At 42.6% G+C, this 22,556-nt stretch overlaps 1 protein-coding gene across 4 annotated transcripts in view; it reads left to right on the top strand.

Annotated features, from left to right (window-relative positions):
- The first annotated feature begins 48 nt into the window (after positions 1-48).
- Positions 49-22,556, top strand: part of PLEKHH3 (pleckstrin homology, MyTH4 and FERM domain containing H3) — a 68,899-nt gene continuing 46,391 nt past the window's right edge. For 2 of the 4 annotated variants that reach the window (XM_075846617.1, XM_075846616.1), the window contains exon 1: positions 14,689-15,710. In XM_075846617.1, the coding sequence (XP_075702732.1) occupies positions 15,573-15,710 (138 nt within the window). In that variant the 5' untranslated portion in view covers positions 14,689-15,572. Of the gene's footprint in view, positions 189-10,246; positions 10,349-14,688; positions 15,711-22,556 lie in introns of those variants that run through there. The other 2 variants (XM_075846619.1, XM_075846618.1) reach the window with 2 other exon arrangements.

Below are 22,556 nucleotides of genomic sequence, written 5' to 3'. Positions count from 1 at the left end.
GGACCGTGATTGAAAAAAGAAAGTGATAGCAGCATAATAACATTTTATTTGTCTTTCTTCCAATAGCTTTCTATTACAAGTACTTTTCTCCCTTTTACTGTGCATCGGGCGAAAAGTGTCAATCAGCGGCGGGGGTAGCATGAATATATAAATCTACCAGGACAGGACGCATGCGTCCAGCGCCAGAGGTATGTATAATTTCAAAATAATCAATAACTACTCAACATTAACTAATAAGTGTCCGCACGCTGAAATCAGCGTGTTTGTCACTTTTTTATGCTGCCCTCAGACAGGGCAGCATAAATCTCAGTAGACCATAATGCTGAAATCAGTAGTCCAATCAGATCTTTACTTCTACTAGGTATCCCAGCAGGGCTACCCTCCATTTCCTCAGCAGGCAGTCGCAGAAGGACACCCCTCAGTCCTCCTTCAGCTGCACCCAGTAATCTCAGCAAGACCACCCCTCCCACTCTGTAAATACATCCCGCACACTCCGTCGATGCATCTTCAAAACTGCCTCCCAAGCTGTTCCTCACTAACAACTGGTGGGCGACTCACAGTTTGAGAAGCACTGACCTAGTCTAAAGGTCTAAGGCAAAATATTCTAAAGGCTCGTCGACACATCACATGGCCCGATCACAAAATTGTTGCTATCCCAGACATCAACGTTTATATAATCACAATGATTGTACTTACGATGACTTTTTTTCAAACACAAATTCATACCTAACCGCAATGTACTTCTCTAAGACAAAGCTGGACGATGACCGTTTACTTTTCATTCAAAGTTACAACCTAACCGATGCTTATGTCACATAGTTGTATCGTAGCTATCCGACACAGCCAGTGGGATACATAAAATTTGTATGTAGAAAAACAGCAAGTACATGGAGCAGCACTGTAGCCAAATAACCACACGGTCGTGCAAAGCTTCAGGGGGCATAGGACATTCATTAGTGGACCGAGCTGTCACTTTTGCTCTTACTTTATAACTTATGTGCAGCTATTGGCATCGTGCACCATATTTGGGGTGAAGAACACTGATATACACTCTGTGGTCCTTATACTTGGGCAATATTCTTTTCCTTCTCTTGCCCGGATATATTTATAGACCATTTTGATATTGCATAGACAATTTTGATACGGTTGCCCTATTGGATCCCCATAGCTAGGTGCAGTGACACCTAGTGTATGAAGGGATTGGGCTAATCTATAACTGGGAGAGAATCTGTAGTAAGATGGCGGCGACGTTGCCTGATGTGGGCAAGCACAGAATTTGAATAGTCGCACGATAGCAAGGATTGCGTTCCATTAGTCTGTAACCACGTGACTTGCTCGGTCCAATGTATGGGGCTGTAGCTGGGCATGCGCAGTGTAGGAACCTGGACCCCGATGTTAATGGGTTTTCTGAAGAGAGAAATTGATGACATATCCACAGGAAATGTCATAAATGTCAGATAGATGCGGGTCCCACCTCTGGGACCCGCACCTATCTCCAGAACGGGGCCCCCTAAACTCCGTTCAGCCACTCTGTGGTGCGGCTGAATTAGGTAAATTCCGACCATGAAAAATGTTATATGGTCGTGAGTTACGTAAACAGCGTAGCTCGCATGCTACGCTGCTTCTGTAACTGCCAGTCACTACTATTGGAGTTACGGAAACAGCGTAGCTCAGCGAGTTACGCTGTTTAACTCCCGACCATATAACATTTTTCATGGTCGGAATGTACCTCATTCAGCCGCAACACACAGCGGCTGAACAGGGTTTAGGGGGTCCTGTTCTGGAGATAGGTGTGGGTCCCATATTTTCAGTTTGTTAGTGCTACAGCATGCAAAGATATGGTGTGTCCCTGTGCACAAAGCAAATACATGGTGTGACGAGTTTGGCATGACGGAACTAGCATGGCTGCACAGAACTCTGACTTGAACTCACTTTTGGGATGAATTGAAATGCCTATTGCGAGCCGGATCTTCTTGTCCAACATCAGTGCTTGACCTCACAAATGCTCTTTTGGCTGAATGGGCACAAAATTCCTGCAGACACACTCCAAAATCTTGTGGAAAGCCTTCCAAAAAGAGTTGAGACTGTTCTAGCTGCAAGAGGGATGTCTGACAAGCTTTTATATAGTTGTGATGGTCAGGTGCCCATTACTTTTGGCCATTTATTAAGGTGTTGACGCCATTTTAGTTGTTTAGTCAACTTACCTGCTTCCCCTCTCCTGAATGAGCCTGCATATGTTCTGATTCCCCACTTTCCGGTATCCAAAATGGATGGCTGTCTCAAACTTGCCTATAAATATCTTCTTTAAAAGTCTACGATACTCCTCCACTAGTGTCCGATGGACCAACGCTAGTGACATCAGCTGCTGTGTCGGCGCTGTTAAGCAGCACCGATGTTATCCTCGCTGGTCCATCGGAGGAGGTGCGGGTGTATCTCAGACTTTGAAAGAAGATATCCGTAGGAAAGTTTGAGACCGCAGCGGCCATTTTGGATACTGGAAAGCAGGAATCGTAACGCAGGCAAGATCGTTTAGGAGCGGGGTAGCAGGTAAGTTGACGATACATTTGCTATGCATGTTTCAATTTTTGGAGGCTGGCTTAATGCAACTTTATTTTCGCATCAGTTTTACGGTCGCAATACCTAGGCCTTCTGTGCTTATTCCTTCAAGCTCAACCTATTCTCCTATAATGTTGAACCAGAGGAAGGCAAAACAAATACACAATTTTCCTCAGGTTAGCGGAAAAAAATCCTGATGACTCCAAATATCTCCAGTAACCTTAAATTGTTATATTATTTAAAGAAAGATATCAAGCCCCTTCAAACTCTTTCAATAATTAAGTCATGACAAAATCCTGTGGAGTTCCATAGTCACACTGCTCTTACAGTAAAGAATCTGTAGAATATTTTTAATCAAAGTATTGGCTAAGTTGCTTCATTTTTATTTTGTTCCATTACATTCAATGAAGAAAATGGTTGCATAAGTGTACATGGTCTTCTTTAGTTTATAAATTCTCAAAGGCAGGTTCCTCCCTTGTGTGCCATTGCTAAAACACATTGAGTTATAGTGTATTAAAAGTTTATGCCCTAATGGCAGACCTAGAATAAAAGCTGCATCTGTGGCTTATAATATGAGTTTCTGAAAAGCAGTGGGGACGTGTAAAATGAAAGGCGTTGGCATAGATCACTGTGGTTTAATTTATGGCTAGTTTGGTATGATAACTATCACTTTGCATGTGTTCATAGCTTGAATTACAATCATTCTATAAACCGGAATTGTGGCTATAGAGTTGTCATTTGTTTCAGCGCACGGCTGTTTGCAACCACTTTAAGGGTATGTTCACACGTCTTAAGAAATTTACGTCTGAAATTACGGCGCTGTTTTCAGGCGAAAACAGCGCCTGAATTTCAGATGTTTTTGTAAGTGCTCGTGTTTTTCGCGGCGTCCATTACGGATGTAATTAGAGCTATTTTTTCAATTGAGTCAATGAAAAACGGCTCCAAAAATGTCCAAAGAAGTGACATGCACTTCTTTGACGCGAGCGTCTTTTTACGAGCCGTCTTTTGACAGCGACGCATAAAAAAAACACCTCGTCTGAACAGAACATCGTAAAACCCATTGCAAGAAATGGGCAGATGTTTGTAGGCGTAATGGAGCCGTTTTTTCAGGCATAATTCGAGGCATAAAACGCCTGAATTACGTCTGAAAACAGTTTGTGTGAACATACCCTAATGGAGGGCTCTGCAACCAGCTCTCTCCTTTTCCCTTCTATTTACGTCTGCCACCAGCTGCCTTGGACTGCAACATGGAGGTTTTCGGGATCCTGCCCAAAGGCTGCCATATAGATGCCTATTGGGCCACACCTTAGACATGGCTTAATAGGTGCCTGTCAGTTTTTCACTGGCCGGCACTAATGCATTAGAATACAGATGTATTTCTATGCATTATAAGTTTAAAAGTAAGTCACCTAATGAGACCAAAACAATATATATATATATATATATATATATATATATATATATATATAATTTTTTTTTTTAATAATGCAGATTTAAAAAAAAAAAGAAAACATAAAAAAATTCCACTAAAAATAGGGTTTATTGGATAAGTGATCAAACATGAATAAAAATATACATGTTCTGTGTCCCAGTTAGGGTATGTGCACACGCAGTGACCAAAAACGTCTGAAAATACGGAGCTGTTTTCAAGGGAAAACCGCCCCGCATTTTCAGCCGTTTTTTTGAGCAACTCGCGTTTTCACAGCGTTTTATGACGCGTCAATGACGCCTCGCAAAATGCGAGGAGGAGCTTTTACGTCTGAAACGACGGAGCTGTTTTCTCCTGAAAACGGTCTGTAATTTCAGACGTAAAAGCCAGTTATCGTGTGCACATACCCTTAGAGATATGCTTTACAGCAGCCACATGGACCATAGGAACCTGTGTATAGGAGGGGACCCATTGACTTCCATGGAAGAGTTTTCTAGGCATGCTATATGACCAGTGCAGAGGTCATCATCAGGAAGGTATAGGAGGGCAGCTGTGTCTATCACCTATTGAGAATGGTGGGTCCTGTGTTTATCTATATAGAGGAGTTAAGGTAGTTTTACACCTGCCAATTTTGACTGGTGCAACGCTCGTTTGCCCGATAATTGGCCAGTGTAAAAGGGCTTTACCGGAGTGTGCAATCCTCCCTGTGATGATAATGAGATGACTGTTGAAAAGTGATCTTTACAGAACAGGAAGGGTCAGTCTAATGTGAGGCTCAGTGGCCAGAGTGAAAACGGCAAGATTTTGGGATTATTTTCTAATATAAACAATGACATAGAAGATGGAAAAAAAAATTTTTAAACTTGTTTAAATTACGTTTTTATGTTCAACAATAGATCATTTTTCTGATGACACATTCCCTTTAAGGGGTTAAAGGGCTTTTATTATTATAAGGGGTTATCGCATATGGACATCATACTTAGGTCCCTCTGCTCTGTGCTACCAGCTTTCTCCTGCAGTGGCCAGACATTAAGGTTTCGTTTCACACCTGCAAATGCATAGACTAGTTCAGGTTTATTAGGGTGCAGTCACACGTGTCCGATTTTGTTTGAAATTTCTGCAACTGACAATCTGTTCTATTCATCTAAATGGAATGTGCAGAAATCCATGTACCTGCTGCAGAAACAACCCCATTCATATGAAGGAACTGATCTTCAGTCTCAGAAATATTCTGCAACAAAATCTGCTGCATGTGACTGCACCCTAAGGGGTGATTTAAAGGGGCTTCCAATGAGTTTTTCTTTTGGCTGTGAATAGACAGGCAAGAAAGTTCTTTAATCTATCTGACCTAGGCTCTGACTACAAATCTGATCTTCATCTGCCTAAAAGGTGAGAGATTTCGGGCCTAATGGTTAAATAGGAAATGGAGGCATCTTGTCTTTTGCTATTTATCCTGAGTTGGATGTGGGAGGTACATGTCCAAATATCCGTTTATAAAGCTGAGAAAAAGGTGCATAGAGATTAAGATCTTGGATGCTCTCCAAACTCCATGGTTTCATAACTGTATGAGCCTCACACCCATTGCCTCTGAATCCTTAACACCAGCCTGTGGCTTCAGAATGCTGGATCAAATATATCAAAATTATACCCATAAGCTTCCTCTCACTCTGCAGTTGGCAAGTTAAATACTGGTGATCTAATTCACACAGCTTGGTGGTCAAAGCTGCTACTTACTTGTCCTAGCATTATAAAGTCTGGTCAGACCTTCGTCATTTTCTGTGACGTTATATCTGGATTGTAGCGTATGTGTTGTCGTTTTGTGCAAATTCTGCATCCATAGTCTATAGCAAAGTGTAGCTGACCATGCTGCATATCTCCTCCATCTTTTTTTTTTTTTTACTTGGAGCTAAACACTAAAGGTGCCCATACACATCATATGACAGTGGTGCTAACCCGCTAATTTCAGCCGGACCAGCTGTATGGGGGTGTCGTGACTTTCTTCTGATGTCAGGGACGTAAGAAGGATTGGGCATGTTGGATTTTTACATGCCCGATCCTTTATTCCCGCGGGAGATAAGCTGCAGCCAGACGTGTCTCGCATCGGCTTATTCACCTCTCTCATTGAATATTCATTCGGGAGTCGGGTGGAATAGCTGTTGGCCCGATTATAGCATTATATGGGAAACATTTGTTTTTGGCGGAATTACGTGATGTATATTTTAGAAAATGAAAGTATAAGACCTTCAGAGTAGGTACTACGTCTAAGTCTATAGAAAAAAAGGAAAACTCAGTTTTGATTGCTACCCCCCCCCCCCCCAAAAAAAAAGTCTAAGATCAAACAATCATTTGCAGCCATTATTCTACTGCAAAATAGGAGAGTCATGGAAACCACCGATCTCCCATTAGGTGTGGGGAAGCCCCAATCTTTCAGACATTTTTGGCAAAACCATCAGCCCGATCAACTGCATTTGACTGTGTATGTTCATTGAATAATATTTTTTTTTTTTTTTCCGCTTATCTTGGAAAACCCAATGAAGTTGGACACTTTCAAATCCAACATTTCGGATCCTAAAACAACTGTTCACAATGACAGAGCTTGTCTGACGAAACTATTGCAACCAGTCATTTACATGCAGCAAATATCACCAGATGCCGTTGAAATTAGTCAGATCACAGAATATTGTAGCGTGTAAACCCACCCTGAGGCCCCATGCACACGACCATAAAAATATCCGTAATTGCGGACTGCAATACGGTCCGCAATTACGGACCCGCCCAGTTCTATTGGCCACGGACACCATTCCGTATCACTATGGGAGGGTGTCCGTGCCGTAGAACCGTGCCGTGAATTATGGGGCATGTCCTACTTTTCATTTTTTGTGGGCTGTGCTCCTATACTGCATGCGTTCCGCAGGTGTCGGTCGTGCGTTCCGTGACGCTGTGTGCATGAGGCCTCCTACAGTAAATAGGGGGAGGAGTATGTGTTGATATATTTCTGGCAATGTACCAGCTGGACAGTTATGAGTGAGCTTAGTTATGTGGGCTTTGTATTGTCAAATAATATCTCGGGTGAGGGGAAAATGTAATAAATTTATACATATATATCATTGTAAAATAATACAATTGTGCTTGAATTTAGCAGTTTGTCCTTCTGGCGTTTTGTTGTGTGCAAGTAAAGATTCAGTCCTATAACACACAGCAGCCAATGTGATCTCTGTCTGGCAGTTACACAAATGCCTCTACTCTCCGTTGCTCACTTGTCACCTGTTTCATGCAGAATTAAAATCGAAGCTCTCCTACTAGTCTACAAAGCTGCACTGTTATACAGTACGTCTCCACTTTCATCTCTATTTACCAACCCAGCAATGACGTTTCTTCTGGTGTCACATTAGCATGAGAGCCAATCGCTGGCCGCTGAGAAGTGCCATTCACCATTTTTAGCCACTATGCCCATCAATTGGCTGATATGATCATGAGGCACCAGAAGACACACCATCACTATGCAATGACAACCAGAAGTAAAAGAGGCTTGTGATGAAGAAAGCAGAATTTAAAATTAAGAAAGATGATTATATTTGTGATATAATTTATTTATTTATTTTAATTTTGTTTGGAAAACCCTGTTAGAGGGTATATCCCTTTTTTTGTTAGGGTCCCATGACCATATCACTGTAAGCAGATCACTGGCTGTTACGCTACTGGAACCAACAGCAATCAGCTGGAATCTGTGAGGGATCCCGGCAGCCAGTTTATATTTCCCCTCAACGCCACCACAGGGAAGATGAAGCATTACACAGTTCTGGGTTGTCTGTGTAGTGCATGAACGGGCTGGGTCCTCCACAGTGAGAGACACTTTGTAGCTGGTCTCCACTCTGGCTAATAGATGAAGGTCCTGAATCTGAACTCCACTCTCCTATCAATTGGTCATTACCTAATCGGTTATTTGATATTATAAACCAGAAAGACTCATAGATCAGGAACAGCTCCTATATAAAAAGAATGTTATTCCAGTTTCCGCTGTCACACAGAGCGCTTCATGTTAAAAAAGTAGTCTGATCTAAGGGTAGGAGTAGCTGAGTAGATTGATAAATAGTTTTGTGCAAAAAGATTCAGGATAACCTTTTAATTCATTTAAATTCCTTCCCACTGAGGCCTAATGAGTTCAGTGGGCGGTCCCAGCCACTGATTGACAGCCTACCCGGTATGAGTAAGATTACAGAAACAACTGCCAATCAGGTCCTACTTGATGATTGGCAGTTGTTTCTGTAAACTGCCCACAGGACTCTTAAGCCCAGAGTGAGCAGGGATTTAAATGAATGAATTTCAGGATATCCTGAATCTTTTAGCACAAAAGTATATATCAATCTGCTTATCTCCGTCTGCTCTATAACATTCTGCCCTCAGATCAGACTCCATGATTGACATGACAGGTTCCCTCTAACACCGTCCAACGATTGGTAGTATGAACATTCCCACACATTGGCCCTTGTGAACAGGACAGCAATCAGCTGACTTACAAGCAAGTGCTCGTTCGTGGGTTAATCGCAACTTTCATTGGACCATAAAAATGGGCGCTTGTCAGCAGCACGTCTCTCTGTGTAAACGGGATGGGCTGTAATGGTGTATTCACATGTGCAGGTTTTGATCAGATTTGGTTTAGGGTTGTTTTTGAAGCTTTTGGTCTCTCGTCTCGCTGGTCGTCCCGCTGGTCGTCTCGCTGGTTGCCTCACTGGTCTGCTCGCTGTACAACCTCCTACCACTGTGCAGTCGCTCATAAAATGGCGGCACACAGGGTAGGAGGTTTGAATACATTCAAACCCCTCCCTCTCCTGGCACTAGCCAGGATAAGGGAGGGGGGATTGTGTGATGACACTAGAGCGAGAGTGTCTACCCCAAATTTGCAGCATAAAGCAATGAGGTTGCTTTACCACATTGCCAATGCTGCAATTTTGGAAATTGCTCCCTCTAGTGACAAGCACATGGAAATGTTATAAATTAGAATCTAATTTATAATATTTCCTGACTTGTGAAAAAAAAAAAAAAAATTCAAACAATGTTTAATCACTTATATACTAACTGTTTAACTGAAAAAAATAAAGGGAATGTGTCGCTAGAAATTTTATTTTAAGTAGTGGATTCAAATATGAGTAGAACTAGATTCTTTCCTTTATACTTTCTCTCCGTTTATGTTCCACACATAGTTTTGGCTTCAAAAATTGCATAAAAAAACCTGAACAAAACATGCACGTGTGAATACACCCTAAGGGCTTGTCCATAAGCAACAAAATTTCTGTGTTTTTTCCATCCGGAATTGCGGTCGGAAAATATGCAGCAGAATACAGTAGCAGCAAAGTGGGTGAGATATAATAAATCTCATCCACACACTGCGTAAAGTTTCCGAACAGAAATTCACCTGCAGTACGTATCTGGCTGGGTTCACACGACCACATTAACGTCCGTAATGGACGGACGTATTTCGGGCGGAAGTCCCGGACCGAACTCGGTGCAGGGAGCCGGGCTCATAGCATCATAGTTATGTACGATGCTAGGAGTCCCTGCCTCTCCGTGGAACTACTGTCCCGTACTGAAAACATGATTACAGTGCGGGACAGTTGTCCTGCAGCGAGGCAGGGACTCCTAGCATCGTACATAACTATGATGCTAGGAGCCCGGCTCCCTGCACTGAGTTCGGTCCGGGACTTCCGGCCGAAATACGTTCCGTCCATTACGGACGTTAATGTGCTCGTGTGAACCCAGCCTTTGTCGTACCGCAGCATGTCAATTCCTGCTGTGGAAAGTGGACAGAATTGCTGCGTTTTTCAGAGGAGATGTCAACCATCACCCATGATTGAAAAAAACGCAGCAAAATAGGCACTATTTTCTGCATTTAAAAAAACTCAGGAAATAGTGCGGTTTTTCCGCAGCGGAATGTCTGCTAGGTTTAGCAGAAATGCTGCAGAAATTTTCTGCAGCAATTCTGTTACGTGTGGAAAAGCCCTTATAGTTCAGAGCTGCATACACATTCCTTCAGAGCTGAAATTGCCCTATGTTCCTTGCTGGAACTTTACAATAAAAAAGCTAAACTGTCTCCTGCATTATAGGCATTGGGGATGTGTCAGTCAACAAGTTTGCTGTCCGTTTCCAATGAGGACAAGCAATGTTATCAATAAAACATGCTCTAACTCGGGTCAATATAAAAGATAAGTAATGCAATGTATTTACAAAGTGATTCAACTTATGTCTTTCTTTTTTTAAATGAAGCAGGCCCAGTGATCAGCTGATTCCGGCTTCTGAAATCCAAGTTGACTGCCCATTCATGTCACCTGCTGCAGCCAAATTAATGACCAGGCTGAGTCTGCCAGGGTAGGAACTGCTATGTACTTGTAGAGGGGTTGTGCAGGACTAGGAAAACAGGCTGTTTTCTCCTAAAAACAGTGCCACACCTGTTCTCAGTTTGTATGTGGTATTGCAGCTCAGCCTTATTCATTAAGGTGGGCCTGAATTGCAATACCAGACACAACCCATTAAGGCCCTATTCGCATCACGTTATTGCCCTACATTTATATTGTACAACGGGAAAGCTCCCGATGTACAAGATAAACATGTTCATAGGGCGCCATTATTCTGACGTAGACCAAAAGAGTGTCCTGGTAGCCCTGAATGATGTGTGGTAGACTACGCTATTCCATCCTTGGGGATCCCACAAAAAAAAACAACTTATACCACACGGTATACAAGTTTGTTGGTTTTTTTTTGTTTTTTTTTAACAGTGGATCCTATGGGTGACTGATGCTACTGTATGACATCCGTCACAGGTATATGTTAAACGTATACCTTGGGGAGCTCACCAACATCACTGTCCATATATGGACAGCGGCGTCAGGAGTTTCCTATCGCTGGAGCCCCGTTCTAGTGATGGTGTGGTCCCGGTGGACCCCAGCGATCAGACATTTATTACCTATGCACCATGTGATAACGCCATCAAGGGGTTGAAGGCGTGTTAGGCTTTGTTCACACCGTTGTTTTTCCTGAGGAAAAATCCACCATGGTTTTGGCCGAGATTACGTGGAAAAAATCTGAGGCTGACCATCTGATTTCTGACCTGGTACAAACAGCCGTGTTTCTGCGTGCAACCTAGCCCCATTTAATGCTGTTTCCGCGGCGGAAACAGTGTCAAGAAGGGGCAAGTTACTACTTCTTCAGGGCCATAGAATTAACCAGTCTATGAATTCCACAATGTTTTGCACATTTATTGTATCAGTTCTTATTTTATTTATTTTTTGTTATTTATTGTGCTAATTTCTAGGAAAATGATTTCTAATATAAAATAAGCTGTAGTTGTTCTACGCAGGGTAGTGTAAGGTTTCAATTTTTGATGAATTAAAAATGATACAGAATATCAATGTATACATGTTGCTTAGGAACATTTTTTTTTTCCACCTCAACAACCATGTATTTTGCATGTATTAGTTATTTCTCTCTAGTTATCCTCGCATAGATCTGATACACTAATACACATGCTGTATTTTGCCAGCTGTGACGTTGCCAACTGAGTACATTCACATGCAGTGACCTCTGCCAAATATTGAGGTATCAGTGGTTTCTTTACAGTGGTTAGCCCCATTTCCACATCTCAAAACCAACAGGGCCTGGGCTCGGATTAAGGAATTCCCATAAAAATCCTATTGTTGATCCTACAGATGTCTCTGGGGTTCCATCAATATGTAGGAGGGTAATCCAGACTTGAAAGTAGAGGATTCCTTTGAAAGCTATATAGCAATTAGTGTGCAGAGCGAGCAGCCTTTAGGGTGGATTGGAAAATCCTATTCAGTTTTATAGGAGAAAAGTGCTGTCTCAGGAAGCCATTCTGACTTTTTAAGAACTTGATCCTATTAAGTCTGTAAAACAATTGATGACTCTCTTAATCGCATTAAGGCTACCACATTGTATGAATAGTACAATACCTAAAATGTGATCTATAATCTAAATGTAGGCATCCTGACAGACACTAGGCATGAAACATGTAGGGACATGTCTGTACAGCCACTAAAGTATAAGTACAGCTTTTGTAGATTAGTGGCCAATACTAATAACTCTTTATAAAAAAGAATCTGTCACCAGGAAGTTCTCATTAAATTATAATATATTAAGGTGCACTCGCAGGTCATGGAATGCAGCAATTTTTTGTAAAACTGTGTGTGTGTGTGTGTGTATATATATATATATATATATACACGCACACATATATTAATGTGTGTGTGTGTGTGTGTATGTATATATATATATATTTAAAAAATGTGTGTGTGTGTGTGTATATATATATATATAATGTATGTTTTGGGGGTCAGAATCCATGCAGTCCCTCATAGTGTACATCCGCTTAAGAAGGCTTTTTAAAAAAAAATAATTTTTAAACCCCTTGAGCTTGTCTGTAGCAGAAAGTGATTATGGGTGTTATGTGATGCCCTCTGCCACTACTAACTGGCTGGGCAGGATCTATAGCACAGTATGATCTTTGCATATAGTGCGTGGACCCCCAAACCGTCCCCATTAGAACTCTGAGGCCCATTTGGTATGTGTGCTTACAGCCACTGGCTTTATTTAGTAGGGCAATCCTTCCTTAGGCCTCATGCACACGACCGTAAAAACACCCGTTATTGCGGGTCGTTATTACGACCCGCAATAACGGGCTCATAGGCTTCTGTTAGCCACGGGTACCTTCCCGTTTGCTCACGGGAAGGTACACGTGCCGTTAAAAAAGATAGAACATGCCCTATTTCATGCCGTAATAACGGCACGGGCATCCCATAGAAGTCTATGGGGCTCCCGTAATCATGGGTGGCTGCGTGTGTTCACCCGTGATTACGGGAGCGTTGCGAGGTGAGGCGAGGTCAGGGGACTACCCGGTCTGCAGGCCACAGCCCAGTGGCGTAACTACCGCCGGGACTACAATGAAAACTATGGCAGAGCGGGGAGGTATCTCCCCGCTCTGCCATAAACAAAAGACATGTATCCCCTATCCTGTAAAAAATAAAAATAAAAGACGTTCATACTTACCGACAACTTCCTGCTTTCTCCAGTCCGGTCTCCCGCCCGTTGCCTTGGTGACGCGTCCCTCTCGACATCCGGGCCGACGTCCTGGATGACGTTTCAGGCCATGTGACCGCTGCAGCCAATCACAGGTCAATCACAGGCTGCAGCGGTCACATGGACTGCCGCGTCATCCAGGGATGTCGGGCTGGATGTGAAGAGAGGGACGCGTCACCAAGACAACGGCCGGGTAAGTATGAATTTCTTTAACTTTTATTACAGAAAAGGCTGTCCCTTCTCTCTATCCTGCACTGATAGAGAGAAGGGGCTGCCGATTAGTGCAGTGCTATTTTGCTGCCAAAAACGTGCTCGTAAATACGGGTGGAATACGTGTGACACCGGACCCATATTTACGAGCACGGGTTCGTAAATACTGGTGCAAAACGGGTGGAATACGTGTGACACCGGACCCGTATTTACGCCAGTATTTACGGGTGTGAAAAAATACGGTCGTGTGCATGAGGCCTTAGATGGGAATTGCGTGCGCTGGCCCTTTAAGGGCAGAGTTATCCTATGACTACATTGCACAAAATAAGCCACTGTTTGTGTCTATGGTTTTACTTGCACAGGTTATCATAAAACAGGATCCACTCATGGACCACAGGGAATTTGGATTCCTCATGGCTTCCGTGCTTTGTTATGGAAACCATTTCACTCATAAAGGAAGCTATTCTGATATGATACTGTAGCTAATCTACTATTTATAAATTTCCCTAACATATTACAGTCTATATAGACCATGGACCGCGTGATATCCGACATTACTCAACAATGGTGGTGAGGGTATAATTCTCCGTAGCCAAATTGACAGGACATGGTGGGATCTGTAGTTCCACAGTTAGCGAGCAGTCACGTGGCAGATTTTTTTCAGAAATCCATGCACCTGCTGCAGAAACAGAACTTTCTGCAACAAAATCTGCTGCGTATGAATTCAAATTGCTCACATTCTGCCTACAATGCATGTGAATGGGATATTTTAACACGCTCTGGAAAATATCTACTAAAAATAATGAATGCATTGCGGTTTTTAAAATCATGTTTATTATTGGCATGGATTCCACGCTAAAAAGCTGCGGATAAGCTCTATAGAATTACAATGGGGATAACCCACATGTGGATATGCTGGCCAATCCGCAACAGAAATCCTAGTGTCCGGGGCAGATTTCTGCTGCAGACTTTTTGAAAATCCACACGTTACCTTGTGAACATAGCCTAAAGCTGCTATAAACCGTTAACATTTTCGCTTTATAAATATGATCCGCACTTAGGCTTAAAAGAACTTGCAAGGGGTTAAATGCAGCGGCAGCACAGCACTGCAGCTGATTGCCCCCTCCTCCCCTGTGCTCTGCCAAGGGGCACATGATGCAACAAGCTGTAGACTCAGAGCAGGGTTTTGCACAACCTGGCGGCACACCTCCGCATTCCTATTGGTTGCAAGCATCCGTAGGCTTTCTGACATTGGCCATTCCTCGATCCCATCCCCCTTCCACATGGTTGTGAGTGTCAGGCTTCTCCCTGTGTAATGTACAGGCGGAGGAGGGGCTCTCTGCCTCCCTATGCTGGAGCACCCTCCTCCCACTCCCTCCCTTTTATTCTCCCTCCACTCTTTTCCTTCTCTCTCCTTGTTCATCAGGAAGTAGTTACAGACACCGCAGCAGTCACGTCTTCATTTGGATCTCTTCTTTTTTTTTTTTCCCTATAAAATACTTTTATTCATTTATTGGATTACTACGGAGCAACCAATGGATTTAAAGAGGATTGTATTATCCAAGTAAAAACTATACCGAGTTACTGTGCACTATACTTGGCATGGGTTTACTGTACATCTGGCCTTTTCAACCTATATCTACAGCTGGAGCCTGGCAAAACTCTTATAAAAGGTCCATCATAATCTGTGCCTACTAATTCCAGATGTTCATTCCTGCTGTGGATTATCACTAGTATAATCCAACACTGCAAATTCCTAGAATTGGGGTAAACTCATGCCTTGCTGCCAGTTGTGAGGCTGTGGTCGTTGCAGATGTGGGCACTACAGGATGCCAGGACCCCTCCTTCCAACCTAAGTCTGATTGCACAGATAAAGAACAGAAGAGTGTCCTGTTCTTCCGGTTGCCAACCCTGATCCTCTTCACAGGGGGGGTTGTCTGCCCACCTCTGGCTTGTCAGATCATTCCCAACACTGGATCCTACTCCTAAACCTTCAAGACCTTTACGAAATTTGGATTATGAAGAATTTTATCTAGAACAGTCTGCAAATCTTTTTGACATACCATCCCATTTCTTTTCATCATTGACTGCCCGCATTGCTCTTTTCACAGGGGGTCTCTCTGTCTCCCTTTTACCAGATTTCTTCGTCCGTGTCTTTTCTCTGCTACATTGAGTCTAATTGCCCAAAAAAACGTTCCAGTTTTTATTCTCAGTTGGGGGTTAAAGATTGTCAGATGTGAACCACCTAAGCCATAGCACAAGGTGGCGAGAAAGGTGGAGGGGGCCCTTGATGCCTTTACAAGGTTTCTGGTGGTGGGTTTGCTGCAGGCATGGGTTTACCCTCCTGGGCCGGGAATATGGGGAGAAAGAGGAAGAGGAGGAATCACTTGAGATGAGCAGTCCTGGTGTCCAGATGACAAACCGAAACGTAAGTGTCCAGTACATTGTATATATGCGTATATCATTATTTCATGTACAATAACCTCATCTGGACTTTACCAGCAATGACCCCTGACAATGAATTGAATATTAAATAAGGCAATGGTAAAAGTTGCAGTTAAGTTGTCAAAGCCGGTTTTACAAATTGTCGATGACTGAATCCTGCCTATGAATTATTAATTCATGTAATAGCCGCCGGTCTATAATGAATGATTTAACAGTCTAACGGCCTAAGCGTGTTTAAATGGTAGATTTGTTCATCAAATTGTGTCCTTGGATATAAATGTATATTTATAATGCAATGATTTATCTTACCACAGAAGCGAGAATTAAATTAATGATGACCATGATGTCATCGGCGACAAAATGACTGGGTACAATCAGATAAAATCCATTGAGTTGCTGGGTAAATTTTGATAGGATCAGTTGAAATGAAATTTTTAGGACGATATATTGGAAATGGGTCGCTACGTGGGAACACTGACCACCACAGTCATAGATTTTCAGTAGGCAAGATTTTACAAAGTACTTGCATCATTGCTTTTAACTATTTTATCTATGGTACAATCTGTTATATAACAATCCTGAGCAACGTGAAAAATATTATTTTTTTATCCTGGTCCGATATAGCTGCTGGGTTCCTTCTATAGTGTGAATTTAGGTAAACTTTTTTTTTTTTACTTAGGTTAAACTGGTGTTACTATGGTAACCATTCTAGGAACTTTGCCAAGTTGAGTGTTGCTACATTTTACAGTTTTGTTACTTTGCCCTGGGAAATATTCTTAGTAGGTGTACAACAAAGGCAACATTCTTCCAGGTATCATAGTATTGGGACCTACATATTCAAATGTCTCCTGCAGGTCCACCATCTGGATTGTGTGTACTCATTGCGTAACAGGACAGAGGTTTATCAAATCACTCGTAGAACGAAAATGTGTGTTTTTACGATAGTGATAGCAGAGGTTGAATTATTTTTAGGTTTGTTTATTTTGTTTTGCATGTGGATCCTTTGCTGTTTTGGACTTGCCTTGTTGCGGCAGGGCCTGGCGACGTTGACCTCACCAGGAGAGTAAGGCCTAGTTCACGTCTTCGTTCGTTATTCCATTGTTCTGCTCCGTCAGAGGAGCAGAGCAATGGAATAACCAGAGGTGCCGGTAACGTTGCACCAAGGACACTTCCGGAAGCAGACAGAACCCATTGACTTTAATGTGTTCTGTTGGTTTTCTATCTGGGTTTCTGTGGTTTTATCGGAAACTATAGCGCAGCATGCTGCGCCATTTGTTTCCAGTATTTATTTTTGGCGGAATCTGTGACGAGACACCCTAACGGAGCCTCCAATGCAGATGTGAATTAGACCGAAGTGTTAACATAGTCCTTTCCATGACTTACATTGGCTCTGAAGGTGGCTATTAAAAGAAAGTATGAGGTGACTACTGTTTGTGTGATGGATTTATCTATCTTTAAAATCCACAATAATCCTTTGGTTGACATTAGAAAATCTATAGTGACCGGTATGTGCAGATGTAGGATGAGAATCCATGGAAGTTCTGTCTCTCATACTTCAGTCAACTTTACTAAAAACTTCTTGCACAACACAATGATTTCATCTATTTCAGCCATATGATCTTGGCACAAATGGGCCACACAAGTCACACAATTTGGTACTGAAACAGTAGAGGATTTCTAAAAGGGGTTGTAAGAAACCACACACTCTTGTCTATGGGCTGCCTGATATTGCAGCTCAGCCTCATTGTATGGGACTGAGCTGTAATAACAGCCCCAGCACATGGACAAGATTGGTGCAGATGCCTGATGAAAAAAAACATGTTTTTCATGGTAATTCAGACATAACTTTTTAAAGGGGTCTTCCCATAAATATCATTAATCACCTATCCACAGGATGGTGGATAAATGCCTAATCCATGGGGTTTGGACCCCCACCGATAACAAGCGTCCCTGAGTCAATTAACAGCCTATGAGACTGCCGAAGATATGTTACATGCGCTTTATAAAACAATTGTTGCATAAGGCTGGATTCACACGAGCACATTACGTCCATAATGGACGGAACGTATTTCGGCCGCAAGTCCCGGACCGAACACACTGCAGTATTGAACTCTCGAAAACGTACTCTTATCCTTTCTGATATCGTATTGGGTAGTAATAGAGGTCAGCACAGGGGTGGACAGAGTGGTCTGGACCTCCAGGCGATTATGGTAATTGGCGCTATGGTGATTGGAACTGGGCCCATGACCAATGTTGCCTGGGGTCCCGTACCACTCTCCATCCACCCCTATTCCGACCTCTATTACTACCCAATTCAATTTGACTACCCAATACAATGTGAAGCAGATCCTAAGAATTCAATATTGCTCATGGAGAGTTTCTTAAAATAGTGAAGAATTTTCCTCTATGGGAAGGAGAAGATTGATTTTCCCCGTTCCAAGGTGCTATCCCTTGCATTTTAAGTCACAAGCCGGCTTCTGAATGATGGCCGGTCTTAACATGCTAGGACATCACCAGTATTTCTTAACACACTCGTCAGAAAGGGAATGGATTTTCTGGAAAAGAAATCTGCTAGCCTCTGCATCTGGGAATTTGCTCATCAATGCAACCCTTCAACATACATTTTCACAATGGATGGTCAGCACCTGGTTTCTCAGAGTAGCAACAAAGGCCCCTCAGTATCTGGCCTGCGGTGAAGCTCCCAGTAATGAGACCCACATGCTGCATCTGCTGCCTCTGAGCTCTAGGTTTGCTGGCCTTGCACTTCTAACCCATTCCTTGCGGCACACATAGGGGTAAACAGATACATGTTAAAAAAGGCGGGAACACAGTGATGCACTTTGAACACTTATTTACTTTCGTTACTCAGAATCCAGTGCAAAATCGCTGTACTGCATAATAGTGCAGACATTTACATTCGTCTAGCTTGATTTGTGATTACCAAAAGATTAAGGAAAGCTTTGTCCAATTGTCATTTTTTTTTTTTTTCTGATCATACTTTCTTTTAGTGACACAATAAGGGTCAAGTATGAATAGTTTTCATTGGGATGACACTAAAAAGGTGCAGCTACTTAGCCCCCCTTTTCTTTATAAGGCCTCGCTACACGAGACTTTTTGGGGCGCTACTGATTGATTTTAACTATTGAGTGACAGCTGCAGTCCACAAGATTGCATGCAAATCTATGTATTAATTTGGACTGCAGCTGTAGCTCGATAGTTAAAATTGTTCAGTAGCGCTCCAAAAAGTCTTGTGTAGCCCTGGCCTAAAAGGCTGTTGACAAGTATGACTGCAGGTACAACTTCCACGGGGAGCACACCCAGCTTTCTGAACAGCATATCTGACCATGTTATACAATAATTTGTCCTCCACTTATCTTTTGATAACTAGGTAGATTTGTCATTTAGAGTTTGTTTAAAGGCCCTTTTACACCAGCCAATTTACGGGCAAACAAACGTTCACAGAACGCTCGTTCCCGATAATTGCCCTGTATAAAAAGGGCAACGATCAGCCTATGAACGAGCAAACGCTAGATCATCGGCTGAACGCGCCGTTTTAAATGCCTAAACTATTAAACCGGGAGATGTGCTGCCGACATGATAGAAATGTATGGGGACGAGCGATCAGAGTAACGAGCACTCGTCCCCATACTAGTCCATACTAGTTCCTCGTGAAAGGTGCAAATAAGCGCCGATCAACGAGCAGCCTCATTGATCGACGCTCATTTACACAGCCCACGGGGTGTGTAATACAGCTATTGTGAGACGTGTAGCAGCAGATCTTACAGAAACAAATCTTTCTTTTGTTTGTTGAGTTTTGGGCTTCATGCACACATCCGTATTCTGGCTCCGTAGAAGCTCCAAGTCATACAGAGCCGTAATACAGTACCATAGAATTCTTTACAGCAGTACTCTGTATGCCTCTGGCCAAAAGATAAATAAAAATATTCTGCCATGCTCCATCGGATGCTGTATTACAGTGGTATTCTCTCTAACACCGTGCCGTACCGAGGCACCATACAGCAGCACGCTGTGATTACAGCTCTGTAGTACGGAGACATTCACACAGCTCTGCCATGTTCATGAGGCCTTCGCAAATAGTCCATTGGCCCTAAACTATGCTGCACAGTGCAGAGATATAGACCAGATGTGATTCCGTTGATCAGTCAGCCCTGGGCAAATAGAGGATGGGGCTTTTACGCCCAGACAATTAAAACGAAAAGATAAATTGGTTTATGCTGAAACAAGGCATCCTGACAGAGTATAAAACAATCTATAGCAAGTTTTATCTTACGCGAAAACACAACGAAAATATTTTTTTAAAAACAGCTACTTGTGGAAACACCTCAAAGATTTGCCAGTTTTTGCCATCGTGATTTAGTCTACAATACAAATCCTATTCAAATTTTTGTCTGTTTGCCACTGTTGTGGATGGTTGAAACTCCTTTCCCTCCTTCACTAGACCAGGCTGGTTGGAGTTGTTGGTAGCCGTCACCCAACTGCAGTTCTGTCACGTGTTTATTATAAACCCCATTTATTTTAAGAGGATATTAGTTAAGGTCCACTCCAATCAGCTTGGCACCAATCTATTGTCCAAAATGAAAGGCACAGACAGAAATGACAGATCTTCGCATTAGATGACTGCACAATGTAACACTTAGGGTATGTTCACACGGCCTATTTACGGACGTAAATCGGGCGTTTTTGCCCCCAATTACGGCCGAAAATAGCGCCTCAATAGCGCTGACAAACATCTGCCCATTGAAAGCAATGGGCAGACGTTTGTCTGTTCACACGAGGCGTATATTTACGCGCCGCTGTCAAATGACGGCGCGTAAATAGACGCCCGCGTAGAAGAAGTGACCTGTCACTTCTTTGGCCGTAATTGGAGCCGCTATTCATTGACTCCAATGAATAGCAGCGCTAATTACGGCCGTAATTGACGCGGCGTTCAAGCGCCTGCACATGCCGCTACGGCTGAAATTACGGGGATGTTTTCAGGCTGAAACATCCCCGTAATTTCAGCCGTTACGGACCCCCGCCGTGTGAACATACCCTTAGGGTTTGTCCACACACAACGGAATTCCTGCAGAAATTTTTTTTGCATCTGAAAATGGTGCGTATTTTGCATTTTTCATAATGGAAGGAGATAGTGATCTATCCTCTGAAAAACACAGCAATTCTGGCCACTTTCCGGAGTTGACATGCTGCAGTCCGAAAAAAACGCACCACAGGTCAATTTCTGCTCTGAATTTTTACGCAGCATGTGGGTGAGATTTATTAAATCTCATCCTCTATGCTGCTACTGTATTCTGCTGCGTTTTTTCAGTCTGAAATTCTGTACGAAAAAAACGCGGCAATTCCACAGCATTGCAGTTGAGATGAGGTTTAAACTGCATTGGAAAAAACACAATCTGAAAACCGCAAGCATTTTATAGTGTTTCGATGCGTTTTTCAATGCGTCTGCAAATAAGAACGCAACCACGTCCAAAAACGCACCAACTTGCAGTAAACCATATGCAGTTTTCGGATGCATTTTTTAGATGCTGTTCTAACCACACCTCAACTGCAACGTGTGAATGGACCCTAAACCCCAAATTGGGGGACTCCCTGCTGTTAGAGTACCTGAAATCCGCTACTGGAAGGGGACTAACTATATGAAAAGGGGTGATCTTACCAGATAATACTGAAGTGGTTGTACACAATATAACTTTTTGTGAACATACATTGAGGAATTCCATAAGTAGCTATTCCCTAAAATATTGTTGTACTGTCTCCTGTCCAGGAGGAAGAGTTGCCCTAATCCAAACTTGTCAGCCTAATGTGATGTGCAGTTTAAGAAGCAAGCTATTACTATATGCCTGCACTGACTATACAGACGTTCGCTCCGTCGTTTTGGGAAATCACCACCTCTCTAATTGTTGGGTGGCTTTGAGGAAGTGGTTTTGCCTCTGTGTGGTATTCTGTGAAAACCTAGAGACTCGCACAAAGGAATGTGACTGTTTCTGTACAAATTGAGTAAGGAGCGGCTCTAGCATTAGATTGCTGGAGGTTGTGAAAAACCTGCTGGACGAGATGGGATTATTACGCCTGTCTTTTCAGTGATAAAGATGTCAGATTTTATGTCAAATTGAGGAGGACTGAGTCAGTTGTCACAGAGTGAATTTGCTATGTAATAAGTACTTGTCAGGCTGTGAATCTACCTTCTCATTGCCTGTTATATGATGAATGCTGGCATCTATGATTCAACAATTTTACAAGATCTTGTATTCATTCTTCTTCGTAAGAATCATCAATAACTTTCATTATAAATGATAATTGTTGCGTGTACCGTGTAATTGTTAAGTGTATAAGGCTGGGTTCACATTGTGCATTTTTGTTGCGTCAGACGAGCATGCATGTATGTGTATTCAACAAGGAGAAGTGGGAACCACATCCTGTAACATGGTTGGAACGTACAGTAGATGCGAACATGTCAACATTCCATGTAAATCGATAAAATATGAAAATATATTGTTCCTACATAATAATTAATAGTATGTAAAAAATCCGGTTTACCATACCATTTATGTGAGATTGTGACATGTAAATGGATCTTAGGCCTCGTGCACGCAATCGTATTTATGTTGTACCCATAGAGGTACATGGGGAGTTACTGCACCTCCGGTTTCATACATAGGCATATGGAGTAAATTTTCAGTCCAATTGCATACAATCTGATAGAAAATAAATGTGTGGCATGCTCCATTGGATGCCGCATTATGGAGGTATTCTCCCCTAGAAGCATTGCTAGTATAGAGCCGCGGGGGACTAACTGCCCCTTGCAACAAAA

Source organism: Rhinoderma darwinii, chromosome 13 (assembly GCF_050947455.1).
Source record: "Rhinoderma darwinii isolate aRhiDar2 chromosome 13, aRhiDar2.hap1, whole genome shotgun sequence".
NCBI lineage: Eukaryota > Metazoa > Chordata > Amphibia > Anura > Rhinodermatidae > Rhinoderma > Rhinoderma darwinii.
Note: the sequence above shows the minus strand (reverse complement) of the source record. Positions and strands in the feature narration are given on the sequence as shown.